The 18693-nt window shown below is 38.2% G+C and overlaps 2 protein-coding genes across 3 annotated transcripts; one reads left to right on the forward strand and one right to left on the reverse strand.

The window, feature by feature from the left end:
* Positions 1-395: 395 nt before the first annotated feature.
* On the reverse strand, positions 396-2517 carry LOC129779609 (uncharacterized). Its single transcript, XM_055787184.1, has 2 exons — positions 2017-2517; positions 396-1961 (listed from the first exon to the last, which is right to left on the reverse strand). Exons 1-2 carry the CDS (start codon positions 2435-2437, stop codon positions 460-462), a joined length of 1923 nt encoding a protein of 640 aa, XP_055643159.1. The 5' UTR covers positions 2438-2517; the 3' UTR covers positions 396-459.
* Positions 2518-10409: 7892 nt separating this feature from the next.
* LOC129779611 (uncharacterized) lies at positions 10410-16651 on the forward strand. 2 transcript variants are annotated; one of them, XR_008743721.1, is made up of 4 exons: positions 10410-10492; positions 10547-11089; positions 11146-14074; positions 16360-16651. XR_008743721.1 is itself a non-coding variant. In XM_055787187.1 (3 exons), exons 2-3 carry the CDS (start codon positions 10558-10560, stop codon positions 11952-11954), a joined length of 1341 nt encoding a protein of 446 aa, XP_055643162.1. In that variant the 5' UTR covers positions 10410-10492; positions 10547-10557; the 3' UTR covers positions 11955-15512. The 2 variants fall into 2 exon arrangements, 1 of the variants encoding a protein (XP_055643162.1); XM_055787187.1 differs by lacking the exon at positions 16360-16651 and having other exon boundaries at positions 11146-15512.
* The last annotated feature ends 2042 nt before the right edge of the window (positions 16652-18693 follow it).

Here is an 18693-nt window from a genome sequence, read left to right on the forward strand (position 1 = left end):
TTTGTGTGACTGTTTAGGTGCGATTAGTTTGTGTGATTCAAGACCCGATGCAATAATAAATTCGCACAAACGAAGAATCACGCAAAAAAGGACCGCACAAAAACAGGTTTGCTGTATTTAAAGCTCAAGTTTGAGCTTGGGTGGACTGTACACTTCGTAGTTGCTAGCCGTGGTTGACCTATTATGCTATGAATGAATTACGAAAACACGCACTCGACTAACACATGTTCCATGTGGAGGCGATCTGCCATAGTGTTAACACCCAAACCTCTCACGCAGAGATCACGAGTTCAATTCTCACACCCGACATTCTTCGACATTCAAAAATGGAAGTGAAAGTGACGAACCATCCGAAATGTGTTGAAAGTCACTATAATAGAGAAAAAAAACACATGTTCCATACATAAGAACAATTATTTACTTGAATAAACTAAAGTACAATATTATCGTATATATTAATTAGCAATTCGAAGCTGCGATTTTCTTCTTCCGTTCATTAGTTGCTAGCCATTCTTTTATGAACAACTCGTATTGGCGCTTACTTTTGCAGACAATGACTAACGAATAAGGACGGCAGCCTATCTCCTTCAGTTGTTCCATTCTTTTTCTAGTAGTTTGCAAACTATGCATCAAAATCCTCGGATTCAATGCAATATCATAAGGGTTATAATCTAGTTCGTTTAGCAGATAGTCGATTACATTTTTAACTTTTGTGATCCTCACGTTTCTGACTGAAGGACACTTAAGAATTATTGAATTTGTTACATCGCGACTGAATCCTAATCGTTGGCAAAGGTATTCAACAATAGATTGGTTTTCGCCTAACACATCTCCACTTTCCTTCGTTAATCGAAGCGATTTTTCGAGAACTACATCTGGGCAACGCACCATCCACGGCATCACTTTCTTACCTGGAACATTTTTTGCTCGGTCTATCCGTTCCGCTACTACAGCTGGTGAATATTTAAAAGCCCACAAATCGCCAAGAACGTCCTCATGGTTCATATTTTCCAACAGCAAATCAAGATTTTGTAGATAACAATCCTTTGGAATACGAAACATAAAAGTTCTTCGCGCAAATCGTTCTGCTACATGAAATGGACTCACTGCAGCTTTGTCTGCAAAGTGATATATCCGATTGTTTCCATTTTCAAGTTCTTCGTTGTTCAATCCGTTGACAATTTTCTTGACCTGGTATGGTTTGAGCATGCACAGAGGAATCACATCGTTCATATCTCGAACTCCCTTTAATTGTGCTAGAGCAGCTAGTTTCTCGGATAATTCTTTTCGATTCAGTGTAAGCACCACAGGAATTTTTAATATGGTCTCTTTTCGAACATTCATTTCCTTCATTAATTCAATGTTTTCCAAAAATGTTGCAGAACTTTTACAAGTTTTATGAATCGTTTTGGCTTCTTCTTCGTTGCAATCTAGCAACACCTCGACCTTTTTGAGCACATGATTATCGAACCACACCTCACTAAGGGGATCTTTAAATTTCAAGTCGATACCTTTTTCTATAGCCTCATCGAAGGATTTTTCTAAAACCACCCCTGGCGCTCTTATCATCCATGGTTTCACTTTGGGTAGAGAAGAGTTCTTCAACATTTGTAATCGCTCACCGATTGAGGAGCCAGCATATGCTAAAATGGACAAATGCTTCACAACATCCAACGGTTCCATCTGTTGCAAACAGTAGTCAAGGTTTGATTTGAATTTTGCCATTGACACTTTATAGATACGGATATTCGTGGCAAAATATCGCGAAATTATCTCGCAATCAATGCCGGTCTTAGCATTCATGAAGTAGATTCGATTCCCATGTTCAATGTTTTCACTCTGCGAGATTTCTACGATTTTCTCGAGAGCATCGGAGGGAACGCTCAGCAAAGGCAACACATGATTGATATCTTTGAGATCTTTGAATTTCTCAAGGACTGTTAATTTGTTGGCGACATCATCTGAAAGTGAAAAATATGAAAAGAAGCTTCCGACATATATTTGCTCTCATTTCACCTGTGTCAGCGGACAGAATCTTTGGAAAATTTATAATCGTTTTTCCGGTAACACCTCTGCTCAGCAATAATGATATATTGTCAGTTATCGTTTTAGAAACAATCGTACTCAATGATTTTTTGTTCGTCCTATAGACACGTTCTAATTCTTTCTTATTGCATTGTAATAAATCTTCAACTTGTTTTAGCAGCTCTTGTTTACTCCACTGAGGAGTTGTGCTATGGACCTGCAAAGGGTCACCTATCGTGTTTATCGTTGCCGTGAGGTCGTCATCACGGTTCTTCAGCATGATCTGAGTTTGGAGACTATATCGGATCTGGAGCAGCTGCATGTTTCGCGAAGTACATATACCACCCCGATGAAACATGCAGCTCGGCAACAAAAAGCCGGTGCTGCTGTTAATGGTCACAAATTTCAACATTTTGGTGTCTCACATAAAATATCACTGATGTATTTATTTACATCATATTCAGTGTTGATAAACAAAACAAGGGTCGTGGAATTTCGAGATGGAAAATGTAAGGTGGGAAAAATTTTAACATAACATCTGTGACGTCAAAGATTTTGTTTTTGTTATGTTACTTATAATAATCCACTACATAAGAAAAGTATTGTTATAAAAAAAATGAACGAATTATATTTTTTTTTCAAAAATTCTAGCGTTCAAAATAATAAGGGCCCAACTGACATTTCAATAGAAACTGAAATTTCAGTATTATTTAGGTGTTCTAAACTTAATTACAACTTAATTTTACTTTTCGTCAAATGTTAAATTTTAATGAAATGAATTACTTGAACTTTTTTCTCATTAAAACGGCTTACACAAACTGTCGCGCTTTGTTTTTCTCATTTTCCAAGGATTTCCCGTATTCAATTTCGTTTAAAAAAAAAACGCTTCAAACTGTGGCAATTTTTAGGGGTGCAGAATGAACCGAATTAATACGAATTGGCGATCTAACGCAAAGCTCGATGCGCCATCTGTGTTTAATTTTTAAACTATCAAAATGATGCACACATTAACCGAATCCGTCAATTAGCGTTTAACAGAGTGTTTATAAATCTTTCGGCCACCTTTTTTTCGGAAAAATCTAAGTTTTTTGGAATGGGGAGTAAATCACCAGGTAAGAAAAAGCAATATTTATATCGCATATCTTATAACAGAGATCAAACGATTTTTTTTTCGCTACTAAATTCGCAGATCAAGACAAGGACATCAACATCACAATTGTGTATATGTTGGATTACGTAGAGGAATCGGTCCGGTCTATAAAAGAGGACATGCCATGTTTGCAAGAAATTGCATAATTTGTATCGGTTGGAGGAGTAATGGGAACAATATGCTATCCATTGAAGCCAGTCATCGAACCACGGAAACAACCCCCCCCCCCAAAAGAAGGAAGCACTTCAAAGCAGGAACGAATAAATCCAAACATATTATTGCATGCTTGCTACGGTGACCGGAATAAATCGCCACAGTAAACAACTGCAACAGAAACAACCGCTTAGAAAAAGTGTAGTAGGCTAGAAATATTTGGCGCGGGAAAAACATCATGTGCCTCACATTTCTATTATAAATTTATTCTCTTGTTCTCGTTTTTCGAAATTTATTCTGAGGACAATGTAATGGGGACGAAGTCCCCATTTGGCGAGGATAAGGAATCGAGGCGGCCCATGCCGCCAAGATGACGCAATCCGAGTCCACCGCCGACCCGCCGTCGGAAGCGGCGGTGTCTCGCACGCAAACCTGGGATCCACTGATTGCCCGGTTAGTTTGAAACATAGGATACGATCCTTTAGCAATGTCCGACCGAGCTCTAGCGAGCGTCGGACGGTATACGTCTGCCCGGGGCGTTACGTTTGCCTGGGGCGATACGTTTGCCCGGTTAATTCTTGTTTTGAAATACAATACCGCGCCACAATATTTATAGCCTACTACACATTTTATAAGCGGTGGTTTCTGTTGCAGTCGTTTTCTGTGGCGATTTATTCCGGGAACCGCTTGCTACATATGGAACGGTACGTATAATGAATACATAAACATCACAGCAACTTAAGCAACCATTAAATATTTTTAGATATCGGATGTTGGAATATTTATGCTACACAGATGTGATACAGGCTTGGGGAATATCAAAATTTTCTTGTAATTGGTGTTCTCTTCGATCAAACTTTTTTTTGAAAATGTGGTTAAAAACTTAAAAAGCTTGTAGTTTGAAAAAATTGTTAAAAAGTTATTATCTTGAACAAATAAATATGAAACTGTGCAATTAGTAATTCAGTCCATTGAAACTGTGAACCATTCCGTTAATACTCCCGCCCCTTTTAAATTATACCCTTCATTTTGTTGCTGGAAATTAGTGCCCGCAGAATAGATGGAAAGAAGAATCACAAAGATTTCATAAAATAAGATGTGGCTCGATGGCAAATCGATGGATGGTTGTAATGGAGATGTTGATGTGTCGCTCTCCCTTGGGGTTGACGAAATGAATGCACTAATTTTCGTAATCTTCGTGAAGTCGAAGCTCACAACTTTTTTTTTTAAATTTATCATCTTTCAGTACAGGTGGGGTGAGGTTCACAATACCACAAATGATATACATTATATGATCGAAAAAAGCCAGAATATTAGTGGTGATAGTATCACACAGAACACCAAATTGTTTGATACGCTGGATGACTCGCTCAACGTGTATACGGGCTTGTGCGATCGCTTCGTTTCTGCTTTCTTCTAATGGAGATAGCCTCCCACTTCGGCTAAATGGCGGTATATAAAGTTTAATGCATTTCGCGGAACACTCTTTCTATTTTTCGAAATATGCCTTGCTTACGAAGAATATTCAACCAACAGGTGTACTCCCACTAAAAACTTGACCGTTCGTCGACATTTGTAACTAGAATATGCTCTATGCAATCAAGTACTACTGTTACATTAGGAAAGTGCTCCCTGAACAAAACAAATCTCCTCTAGTCAAGTTTAGTGACGGTAATCCGATCCATGTATTAACTTCTTTGTTCGTCAAAAGAAGGTCAGAGAGAAGACATTCCGAACATCCACTTCGATAAGCTTTGATTTGATAATTAAAAATTGATGATTCCACTTTGATCCTTTGATTCTGAACATTAGCTGAACCACGGGTTTCATTCAAAGTTGAGTATAGAATTGTTGTAACGTACATCTGTGTTGATCTTAATATATGTTTTACATATTTGTTGTAATTGTTGTCTCGTAATTGTTCGGGTCTCTCTCCTGCGAAACATCTTTTTGGATCCGTATCAACGGTTTAATCGTCTTAGATGAAACTGTATTTGCTGTAAAAAATACACAATCATGAAATGTCTTATTTGATACTTATGAAATGTGAAAAAGATACATTTTCGAAAGTCAGTTTTCATGAAGTGATGGTGGCAAATCATCCAGCCCACCATACTTAAAGAGACTGCTATCCCAAGCGCGAGTTTCCAACTTGTTAACACTAACTTATTAACTGGAAATGTTTTCAAACACCTTCGTCTTTTAGTATGACAACCGGCTACACAGCATACTCTCCCAAATTTCACTTCGTGGTTACTAGACGTAAACTTCACAGAAGAAACAACATGATTTTTCAATTTTAGTCGGGTACCTGTTGAATACAAATTTGTTGCGATGCATGTTTCAATCCAAAATCGAATTATTTACTTACATTTATTAAAATCCACATCGCAGAAATGATCGCTGTAAATTCTTTCTGTTCGATTTCCCGAAAGGTGTACAAAACGGGTTCAATTTTGATACACCGTGTAATTAGTGGGTGGAACACGGAAGTAAATTTTACTTTCAGACATTTCAGTGTAGTTCTTGCATGCAGGAACTATTTGTTTTCTAGCTTGCTCTTGAGTATGCTTCCGAACTTGTTTCTTGGGATCAGCCATTCGCAATACTGACAGTTCCCAGCAAACATTAAATCGCATAACAAGCGTATATATAACATCATATGCCCTAAAATTTGGTTGGCATATAATGTGCCCAACTGGCATATGCATGCAAAAGTGGAGGCCATATACATACATGGAAAATGCTTACCGAATTTGTTTGGATGAATATGCAACTTTGACCGGCTATAATAGCGATTATGTTGGAATTGAATTGCGATCTAATATGAATATATTCATGAATTGTCAAAGCACCAAATACGACTTTCGCCATACTCCTATACGATATATTACAGACATGAGAAAAAAACAAATGGCGCAAAATATTTTCGTGAAATGTTTATTACAACCTCACGGATCGCCATTTTTATATATGAGTGTATATGTTCGTAGAAATAATAATTGTTTGATTGACTTGTGTTAGGAGTGGAATATGAATGTTTAAAATGCCACAGATTGATGTTTAGTGAAAACTGCTCCGATGTGGGTTCGAACTCCGGTCGTCTGGATCATCATCCACCAGCTATCTCGCGCGGCTATCTGAAATTTAATTCAACAGCGGTTAAAACTTTCAAGTGCATCAGAATTTCATTGACATTTCAATATGATGTAATATGTTCTTTATTAGGATCTAATATGATTATTGTTCCAAGATTTTCTTCAGCATGCAACACGATTTACTACAGTACTGAATCGATTAAAATTATACGCTTATACGACACATAAACTACATCAGCGTAATATACGCATATGATGCGGATTAAATTTATTTTACGACAATATACATAATAAAATTGATGTTTATTATACTGAATTGCGACTTAATTTGATAATGGTATATAAAATCGAGTTTTTACATTTTATGCGATTTCAAATATACACGATACATACTTTGATTGATATTATATATTCTGATTTATTCGGATTTCTTGTAAGACTTGGCACGTGCAAAATTATGCGATTTAATGTTTGCTGGGTTTACACAACTGAAATAGATAAAACAGTAATATGTTACATATGGAAATGTTCAGAATAAAATTTCTTACCATCTCATCATATTCACGATAATTTTTAATGATTCAAACATTGTAATTTATGGAAATAACTACTAACATTCACAAATTTACTACCGGTTTGACACTGCGAAACGTAAACCAGCATCACTTTTACCGCAGCGCCGCATGTCTGTAATTTTTCCGGTAGATCACCAATAAGTTGAATAAATTTGATTGATTCACCTTTTCTGGTGGAGGTAGGTGTGCAAATCGAATCTTCCACCCCGGGTGCGAATGTTTCTTCTTTTCTGGCGGGGATGCAAATCAACTATTCCGCCCCGGGTGCGAAAGCTTCTCTTGACGTCATTGCTCTCGTCTCTCAGCTGCGCGTAGCATGAATCTAAAGTCCCAAACTTCTTTATCCCGTATGGCGAATGACGTGAAATACTCGTACAGTACTCGAATGTGCCGTTGCCCATGGAAGTGTGTGCAATAAGTGGCACAAAAAGGCACCGGGCGCATTATACTTATGACACACATACAGCTGTACTAGCGTTGTACTTCGAAAATTGTATGTCTGTCACCATGTACAGCGCTAGAACCATGCAAGCAACTCGGTACAATCGCTGTACCTGTACCGACCTATTTTTCCGCTGTACATGGCTACAGTTGTACTGTGCGCAGCGCCATAGACGGTTAGTGGTGGATAGCATGAACAAACTGAATAAAAACAATTGGTAAACCTTCTTTTCCTTGACTTTCTCTTGAGGTCATAACTCAAATTGTAAACTTGTTTGTTGTGTTTGATAGTTCAGACGCTAAATAAAAACCCTTTTCATTGAAATATTTGGTGAAAAGTGGTCAAACTTCTGATTGTCAGTTTGACATGCGGTACAATGTACAATCAAAGTATGTGTGTCATGCTATCGTGGTACCTGTACAACGCTGTACACGTACAGCGCTAGTACAGTTGTATGTCTGTCCATGGTATTACATTCATCATTTGGAAAAAAAACAGAACATGTCACGAACTAGAATGTTTAATTTTTTTCTTTTTCGGTTTCAATAGTTATACCTAGCTGCCATGATTTGAAGCGTTTTTTGACGTAGGATTACGTCTTTCGGGAACATATTGGGGTACAAATTGAAAATCGAAAATCAAGCACATCGTAAAAATTGTCCAATTTCAAACGCTCATTGCTTAGTCATTTCATGATGGATTGTTGAGATTTTTTTGTCAATCTATTTCGGCACTCCATAACAATTTTTTACATTGAATAAAATTATATATGTCATGAAACTAACCATCGAAAAATTGGAAAATCACAACCCCTATCCTAACGGAAATATCCACTTCTGATTGGTCGAAATTGACGACACATGCGGCGGCTCATGTACTTACAATTATTGGTCAGTTATTTCCTGATGAATTTACGAGACATTTGCATCAATCGATCTGAGCATTCCATAACAATTCATCACAATTGATAATATATTAATATAATATTAAACTAACTAGCAAACAATCAAATAATCTCCAAACGGAAATACCTCGTTCTGATTGGTCGAAATTGAAGATACGGAGAAACCGGCACATCAAAGTAGAGGGAACTTTTGTTCCCATCGAAATATATTCCATAACAGAGACATCAAAATCAAGCTGCATGGGGGAAATCGGCAATGCAATTACATGAAAGTAGGGGGAGCTTTTGTTTCTACTGACATGTATGCCCTAACAGAGATTTCAAATCCAAGGTGTCTAGGGGAAATCAGCATGTAGATACCCTCGTGGTCGATTGTTTAACTAACGACGCGCACAAATGGATAGTGGTAATTATAACAAGCGTGGACATTGCTTATTGCAAACGTGCTGGTGAAGCGATGAAGCGATGGATGAGTGTTTTTTTATTTTCGTTCCAATAAGAATCTTTCGATGGATTAATTGAAGAATTATATTTTAATGAACTGAATAGAACTTATGTTTGATAGAATATAAATAAAATTTAAATTTGGAGCTTTTATGTTCGTTTTTTTCCCAACAATTTATTCTATTAGGCTCATTTAGCAATTCAGCTGTAACAGAGCCGAATTCATTCGTGTACATTTTTTATCCTAAGATAACTTTTGTTGTATACTACACTGTTACCATTTTGAGGCGTAAGAGTATCGCTATCTATCGATAAACATTTGTTTTTATCTATAACACAGTAGTCGTTTAGACGTAAGTGAATTCCTATTCTATCGATGCACAACACATGTCGCCTTTTTCGGTGTAAGAATATAGCTATTGTTCGAATGTTCACAGTTGGGCTGTTCACAGCGGGACTGTTGATATGAGGCTTCCTTTGTTGGGTTATTAATAGTTCCAGAGTTCCAGCAGACCTTCACATGATGATTGTTGCGTGGACATCGTAGCTAGAATAACACACAAAGATGGTCAGTTGAGGGGCCCTGAGTTATGAGCTCATGATCGTTCGCTTAGTAGCGGTCACGCAACCAATTAGGCTACGAAGACCCCCTTTTATGTGCGTTGTTTCGTGAAATTTCATATGTTCGTTTGTTTCGTTTCATATGTTCGTTGTTTCGTGATATTTCATATCAATGTCCAATTGAAATTCGCATTGAAGCATGTAGCATCGTATTCCGTTGGGTTTAAAGCGAAAATGGAAATCGGTTGAGTAAACACTCAGAAAGTAAGTATTATGAATGAAATGACTTTTTCCATTTTAAATATATTTTCTCTATATTCGTGATACGCACTATCAAATTACTAATCACCATCTTTCTATCATTATCACTCGGTTATGGACATTAGTGGAGTGAACAAACAATACTTAACAACCAGACAAAACGGCCCTTTTCAGGGCCACCAAATCACTATCGAAGAGTTTAACAATGTTATTTTTCAATCATAACCAAAATCAGCATGTAACAGATAGCTTAACGGAATCCTACGTCAACTATGCGGTCGTGTCTCGGACACAACCTCCTGTGACTTTTTTTCTTTCCAAAATAAGATGGAATACAGGAAATCCATGAAAATTGAGAAAAACAAAGCGCGACTGTTTGTGTAATTTGTACTTTTAGCTGTTTTAATATGAAAAAGTTCAATTAATATAATTGTAACGTAAGAATCATAAAAACCTAACATTTGACGAGAGGTAAAACTGAATTTTAATTAAGTTTAGAACACCACAATAATACTGAAATTTCAGTTTCTGTTGCAATGTCAGTTGGGCCCTTGTGATTTTGAACGCTAGCATTAATTTATGAAAAATTATAGTTCATTCATTTTTATCCGATTATTTTTACTTTTAATAACAGTTCTTTTCTTATGTACTGGATTATTATAAGAAAAGTAACATAGAAAAAACAAAACCTGTGACGTCACCAATTTCGTTTATGTTAGAAATCTTCCCATCATACATTTCCCATCTCCTATACGCACCATGGGTACAGCCACACTTTAATATCAGTACTGGGAAAGGAAAGATTTCATGCTTATTTTGTTTGGATCTTCACTCTCATACTTACGGAGGAATACAGACATCACGCACAAATTTTCCACGGTAGTAGCGCTGAAATTTGATGTTTTCTTAATTGTAACACGAAACTCGATTCAGGCTTTAAAATAATGGATGAACAACCGTACAATAACTTTAACCCAACGCGATGTAACATATGCTTCACCCGAAACGTCCACAATCGACTGACGGTGACTGGACAAAAGTTGCGCTTTTGTAAAGGATGCCGCATGATTGGGTATTGTGGTGAGCAGCACCAAAAGGAAGACTGGAAGTACCACAAGGACTTTTGCCGGTCTGTAATGCGAATTCTGACTACGAAACGAGTGGAGCATATCCTGGATATAAGAGACGATTCCGGCAATATTGTTGGAAGTACTAAACGGAATCTTGAATGTGCCATATCGCTGGCGGAAAGTATGATAATATCCATGTTGCGGCGAAAATTACACCGCCATGAACATACATTGCTACGGTTCCCTAACATTTGTCGGGTTTGCTACGAGTATGATTCTTCCAAGCTGAAGGGATGTGAGGCCTGCTTCCAGGTTCTGTACTGCAGCGAAGAGCATCGATTGCAAGATGCTGAAAATCATGCTAAATGGTGCGAGATGTATAGAGTCAATTTGTTGCTAGATGCAGGTGTGTTTTTGTGGTAACACATAAACTTTGTTATAATTCCATTTCATTTCCCGTAGACTTTCCAGAATATGAGGATATATTGAACTTTCCAAAACTAACGGCATTTGAGCTGAGCACATTCCCCAAAAACTCCTTTGATCTTGTGAACACAGCGTACAAAACTAGAATATCGTCTACACCGAAAACTGCTGAAGATTTTAAAGACCTAAAGTATGTTTCAAACTATTCGCACGTCGGTTCCATTCTCTACGCACTGTATACTACCAACATGCATTTAGAGCTACAACAATCGCTGGTTATTTACGTAGTCGGCGCCGAGGATGAATTGCTTTTCTTCGATTATAATATTTGCGCGATTATTTTCACCTACTTGCCACAGGTTCGTGATGTTATTGTGCATTTCATCGGACCGCAGCTTTACAACTTCAAGGAAGATGTTGAGCTAACCTTTAAAGGTGCTCGAACCGTTAAAATGCGCTTTCACATGGGTTTGTACCATACGCTGGATGCGAACGAGTTCCTGGGACGCCCCCAGTTGGTGATTAGCTATAATTGTGGATTCCACGAATACGTCGATTCCAATCGAGAATCCTGGGGTACAACTTTAGCTCGTTTGTTACGTTTCGTCAACATACCCATCGTTTTCACGTCGTACACTCGGGACGAAGCCTGTCAGGATTGTGCAATTGTACAAAGGGTTAATAAGCGAGCGGCCAAAAAGCGGGACTTGGTGTTCGTGAAACGTGCAGCAGTCAATCCGTTCAAAGATTACAAACCACTCCGGAACACAAGCTACATCGACGAACGTGACGAGCTGTACCATTCCAACGGCTACATTTCATTAGTTATCACTCGTGTTCCTTAATAGCACATTAGCACAAAGAGTTATCAACCGATCATCATACAAAAACATTCCTTATGTCGCCTTTTGGGATTTTAGTACAAACACAAGAATTTCGTTCAAATTTTGAATTATTTGCTTAGAAATTAGATTATCATTTCAATTATCAACAATTTTCAGTGCCAAATCATTTGTTTTTGTTCATTTTATTGATCATTCTGCAGAATGTATTTATGTTTTAATAAACATTTTTTTATATATAAAGATGTAGATGTGTTATCCCAAATTTACCAGTTATTTTTCGCCGGATTCGATGCGATCACAATCTCTGCGGAGTTGGTGTCCGGTCTCACCCATCGCACTCGTCCAACCTTGGCGACTTTCACGATTCGCCGTAGAGTTGCGGCAATTCGTGGTACTCCTCCATACTCCGGCCATCGGCGTTCTAAAAAGCAAGAGCAGCAATTGTTATACGGGATAACATTAGAGTTTAACCCATCACAGAATTCATCAACAGAGACATCGTGGCCATACAATTGGAGGTTCCAGAAGAGAGAAACCGTTGTCATCGTCGCTTCGGTTTATTTTCCAGGAGTAGGCTGACCAAACGTACCGTTTTTAACGGAACAGTACAGTTTATTCGACCCTTTTTTATTTTATTTTTTTTTTTATCCAAAATATATATTTTTATTAAGGCTCATATGGCGTCAACCTGACGGGGCCGGGAGTTCAATATTTCGACAATGTTTGCCTTATAACTATGTTAGTAATATGTAACCGATTACTCGCGGTTGGCTCGAGGTTAGTATTACAAGTGTTTTCGTAATTGTGATGTTGCTGTCTTCAATGATCTGTACCTGTGCCCGACACGGGATACTTCCTATTGGGATGCAGCTGACCATTAATCAACCCTTTTTTATTGTCCCGTCTTGTTACGAACCCAGTTAGCAGGGCCGGTAATAAAAGTTATTTCAAACACAAATAAGCGCATAATAAATATGCTGCGCGATAGGCGCATTTTCAAAACAGATGTAAACAATCAATACCAGCGAAAAGGGACTGTTTCTCTTCCTTAGCTTAGAAGATAACGCGTGATTTATTGCACCACATGAATGCTATGCGAAGAGGCACATAGCAATTTCAATAAAACCCAAGCGGGTTATGTTTTGACTCAGCTTAGGCGAACGATAAATACGTTCGACAAATTTAGGTTCTTTTCAACCAGATGTTGATAAGAAAGACGAAAAACAAAAATAACATCTTGCACTTGTTTGTTTAGGTTCTGATGCGTCAGACTAGAACATCTTTATTGACGGCAATTAGCCAAGTTCGTCCCTTATCGCATGAGGGCGAAGAAGAAAAAAGAGCGTGCAATATGATATGTTTGTTTAGGTTTCCGTGCGGAAGGCAAATTGCTAGCCGCATGGTCTCGCCCCTTATCGCATGAGAGCGAAGGGCCGAAGAAAGAATAGGACGCTAAACGCATGCGTTTAAGCGATAAGCAGCATTTATGACGCATGCAAATGTTTTTGTTTGAGACCCTACGCGGTGGCGTAGTGGAGGAATAGAAACAGAAATTCCCACGCTGGTAGATAAGATTAGAATAAGATTTATCAGGCAGCCGAATTTTATGGAACCCTCTAAGTGAGGGCGAAGGACCGCAAAACAAGCGGATAGAAATAGGAGATAGACAAACCACGGCTCGGTTGTCTGTGCAGGGGAGGGAGATCTTTTTTCTCCCTCACAATTTTAGGCTGGGTAGGAATCTCGGGTATATAATCTTAAGATTCTTGCCCAGAAAATCAGTTCAATTTCAAATTTTAAAGTTCAAGTTCAATTTCCAAATTCAAATAAGTTCAATTTCAAATTTTAAAGTTCAATTTCCAAATTCAAATAAGTTCAATTTCCAAATTCAAATAAGTTCAATTTCCAAATTCAAATAAGTTCAATTTCTAAGTTCCACAACAAGGTTCATTTCTAAAGTTAAATCTTTAATTTCATGTACAATTAACTAAGTCCAAGTAAATTAATTAACATCGGACCTTACTATTTAAATCAAAAATCCGAAATCACCCACCAGCGTTGGCAACCAAGCGCCACGCACCAGGCCAGAGCTCCTAACAAGGAAGGAGCTCGAGTAAAAGGTATAACAAACATACCCAAAAATTTCCCATCCGAAAGTAGTTACGAGTTTCACTCGGACGGACCAATCTGGAGCCGTCTGATTCTGAAACGTATTCGTGATTACGGGAATTTTGGAAGGGGCTTAGCCCGTAAGAGATCGTAACCAGTCCAGGGAAATAGGTTCCCTGGCTTAGATACCTTTAACTGAACCCGTGATTCTTAGGCCTCAATTGCCGACATCTAGGGAAATAAGTTCCCTAGATTAATCACGAAGCGCTCGAGAGAGGACGAGCGAAAAGCCTTGCCTTCATAGCAAGCATCTAGGGAATTTCGAGTTCCCTAGATTATACGTCTTTTCATCAACTCGTACTGCATTTTGAGTCGTCGAACAACAAATTGTCCCGTTTATTCCTGAGTTGTGTGCTTGGAGAAGTGTTCCTCATCAGTAAAGTGTGGTGATATTTTGTTACACTCTTCCAGCTCCCAAAATTTCCGAAGCTATTCTGTAGCAGTGGTAGAGTTATCGGTGCTGAGGCGAATTGTGCCTGGTTCGAGTAATTCGAAAAATAACTTATTGCCCGATAGCAAACTGATTTTGTTCGGGTAATGAAACTGTGGATCAGTCAAGTGTATCAGTGCATCAGGAATGGGCCACTGACTGATGTCTATGGGTTTTAGTGGCACTTCGGATGTTAAACGACCCAAAACTACACAATGTGCAACATTTTTATAGTTTGAACAACGCGATGAAAATGTTACTAGTGCACCTAGCCAGCAATGCCACTGAATTCGAAGTTAACTCTAGTCGTTGGCAGATTAAGCTTTCTGCATAGATCACTCGTGATATAGATTGTGTGAGAGGCACAATCGAGAACTGCTCTATAAGCATATGGTCTACCGTATCCATCATACATGTTCACCGTAGCGGTTAGCAGAGATTCATTTGTATCGATAATTTCGGGTATTGCGATAGTGTACGATTCACTTGATCTGGAGCTATGGGTGGGTTTAGACTAGTGATATATTCATGTGAAGAAATATGATGAGATTTATAGAAATCGCATCAACCGTTTACACTAGCGTGAACTTCTATAATGAATATATTCATATTTTCGGTGAATTTATTCACCTGAAGTAGAACTGCATCCAACTTTAGTGATTTCTCACCAGTGAGAAATTCACAAGCGTTTACATATGCTGAATTTATTCAAGTTATATATACCTCGAATAAGTGTATCATATTTATTCTCACCCGTTTACACCTATTTTCGCGTGAAAAAATCCATCTATAGCTATAGATCTCCCTAATGTAAACCCGCCATAAGATAAGATCAAACAATAGGGGGTCTTTTGCGGACCAAATTTCTGTCAGTCGTTCTGATTTCTGATTGGCTGATTTCGAGAAATTTTGTAAACAAAGCCGATTTTTTCAGTGTTGCCAATAAGCGTTGGATTTGTATTGAATTTAGAAATGGTGAATTTAATAAATATTAGGCTGTCAAAAAAGTCCTGCGGTATTTTTTTTGAATTTTCATTTGTTCATAAAATTAGTTACAATCATCTGTTTTAAGTCAAATATGCGCCGTTTTGTTCGATGACTTGTTCCCAATCCCTGTTATACCCCTCTTATAGAAGCTCGCTTCCTTATTGGCAAAAAACTCGGATAGCCAATTTTCACAGGCCTCTTTTGTGGCTAACTTCTGACTACCTAGCTCGTTCGCCATGGACAAAAACAGGTGGTAGTCACTTGGTACAAGGTCCGAACTATACGGCGGATGCAAAAGAACCTCCCATCCGAGCTCTCGGAGCTTCTGGCGCGTCACCAAAGAAGTGTGTGGCCTGGCGTTGTCCTGATGGAAGACAATGCGGCCTCTGTTTATCAAAGATGGCCTCTTCTTCATGAGTGCTACTTTCAAGCGGTCCAGTTGTTGGCAGTACAGGTCCGAATTGAGCGTTTGGCCATAGGGAAGCAGCTAATAATAGATTATTCCTTGACAATCCACCAAACACACAGCAGAACCTTCCTGGCCGTTAATGAGGACTTGGCCACCGTCTGAGCAGCTTCAGCGGGCTTCGACCACGACCGTTTGCGCTTCACGTTGTCGTAAGTGACCCACTTTTCATCGCCAGTCACCATCCGCTTCAGAAACGGGTCGACTTTGTTGCGATTCAGCAGCGATTCACATGCGTCGATACGGTCAAAGATGTTTTTTTGCGTCAACGTGTGTGGCACCCATACATCGAACTTCTTTGTGAATCCAAGCTTCTTCAAATGGTTAATAACGGTTTGATGACTTATCCCCAGCTCGCAATTTTCGACGACAGGCCTTCCGGAGCGTGGCGCATCTTCGACGACCTCTACACCAGAACGAAAACGTTGAAACCATCGTTGTGCAGTGGAAATGGAAACTGTATCGGGTCCATAAACTGCACAAATTTTATTGGCAGCTTGAGATGCATTTTTGCCTTTGTCATAGTAGTACTGTAAAATATGTCGGATTATCTCTTTATTTTGCTCCATATTTGCGAGGACTATATTATAGCGCGCAAAAATACCTTTCCAACAAGCTATAGTATGACTCGATACAATGAATACAACTAGAACTACGCGCTTACAACGACACCTCGCGGGAATACCGTAGGACTTTTTTGACAGCCTAATATTACGATATTTTGTTTAAAAGAAATGTATGCTCGTTTATGTATGTGTTTTTTTTCAGAATGGAGTAAAGTGAACGGCAAAATACTCATTTGTCAATTTAGCTTCGTTAGGTCCCTAATTCGATTTCATATTTCGGAATATAATTTTCATTGCTAAGAAGAAATGGAAAGTCTTATCATTCACTATGCAGATGGGAGAGTTGTTAGCTCTAGCTCGTAAATATGAAAAAGAGATAGTTGATATCATCCAGGTTGTGTTTTGCTGACTACCAATCTCTTGTTACACTGCTCACTTGTTCTTTCTCGCTGGCCTATTTTAATGATGTATAGAACAACGAATTTGGTTCTGTTCTGTCGAAGAAAGTTTTCGCTTCATCGACGGTTTACTCATAGTTGAATTCAATATTCATGTCATCCACATTATCACTAATATTAGATGAAGCTGAAATTCGATATGATGTCGATGCTGCTTCACTGTCCATCAATTTCTGGGCTGAACATTCTTCTCGTCGCTTTGATAGCAAGTCCATCAATCCAACAAGATGTTCTTGTGTATCGGCTGTATGCGAAGCATTCGGTACTACGGTCATATATTGCGAAAGAGTCACGATTTTCAAGTTGTTCCTGAATTACAATGGAGTTGAGTGCCGTTGTTTTGCACGAATCAATGAGAAAAGACCCAGCAAACATTAAATCGCATAACAAGCGTATATATAACATCATATGCCCTAAAATTTGGTTGGCATATAATGCGCCTAACTGGCATATGCATGCAAAAGTGGAGGCCATATACATACATGGCAAATGCTTACGGAATATATTTGGATGAATATGCAACTTTGACCGGCTATAATAGCGATTATGTTGGAATTGAATTGCGATCTAATATGAATATATTCATGAATTGTCAAAGCGCCAAATACGACTTTTGACATACTCATATACGATTTATTACAGACATGAAAAAAAAACAAATGGCGCAAAATATTTTCGTGAAATGTTTATTATAGCCTCACGAATCGCCATTTTTATATATTGTAGCGTTGCCTGAACGGTCTTGGCTTTCTTTCATACAACTAAAACTCGACCAATCGTTTTAGCGTGCAACTCTCGACTCTTTTATTTTTCCGAAATTAATTCTACAAACTAATTCTTCTACCTTCGAATTTCTGGGGAGGCGCTTGGAGTTACCCCGCTATATCTGCCGATAAATAATTATGCGCCGAGTAATCAAAAAATGTCCCGTGTGTGTTGAACTGCCACGAACCGAGTGGAAACTTGAGATTTGTTTCACTCGCACAAAAATAACAAAATTGATGTACGTAAAAAAAAATGTAGACTCGGTGACAACATAATGTAATTAGAGAAGTGTTCGATTTTTGACAAGGGTGATGCACTTTTGGATCTTGACGACAAAGCGCAAGTGTGCTTCAATGAAATATGGAAAAATGGAGCGAAGCATTCTCCAAGCGTCTCTATAATGATGTCTGAAGCGATTAGGGCCGCTTCATCCCCCCTTACTTGTACAGCTTGAAATAATCTTGAAGAGATTATTGCAAGCATATTATACAATAATGTAATATTTAGATAAATGTATTTGATTTTTGATTTTTACTTTTCAGTCATAGGAACTTAAATGATTTTTTTTCGGGTTGCGGGCCACAACATACTCCCTCAACTCTGTAATTCCCCAATTCTAAATGGAAACAAAAATGGTCATATCTCCTTAAAGCTTCCCCGAAAGTCTTATCGATCATTGTTGATGAGCTTGTACAGCTTCATTTAAAAATTTCTTGGTGCAATATGTTTATTTTCATCATTCTTGCTAAATATATCTCCCTCTCATTAATTCTTTAATCTTTAATCTTTCATATTCTTTTAATCTTTAATCTTTCATCTTCTTCAATATTTAGTTTTCTTCATTTCAATCTTTATTGTTGGAGGTAAATTCATCTCCCATGATTCTTCTTCGCTTTTA

The sequence above is a fragment of the Toxorhynchites rutilus genome, chromosome 3 (genome assembly GCF_029784135.1).
Source record: "Toxorhynchites rutilus septentrionalis strain SRP chromosome 3, ASM2978413v1, whole genome shotgun sequence".
In the NCBI taxonomy this organism is placed as follows: Eukaryota; Metazoa; Arthropoda; class Insecta; order Diptera; family Culicidae; genus Toxorhynchites; species Toxorhynchites rutilus.

Coding starts and splice junctions, on each gene's coding strand:
- LOC129779609 (XM_055787184.1), bottom strand. CDS start 2,437: ATGTTGAAATTTGTGACCATTAACAGCAGCACCGGCTTTTTGTTGCCG. Junction 1,962..2,016: donor GATTCTGTCCGCTGACACAG/GTGAAATGAGAG, acceptor TTTCACTTTCAG/ATGATGTCGCCAACAAATTA.
- LOC129779611 (XM_055787187.1), top strand. CDS start 10,558: ATGGATGAACAACCGTACAATAACTTTAACCCAACGCGATGTAACATA. Junction 11,090..11,145: donor CAATTTGTTGCTAGATGCAG/GTGTGTTTTTGT, acceptor CATTTCCCGTAG/ACTTTCCAGAATATGAGGAT.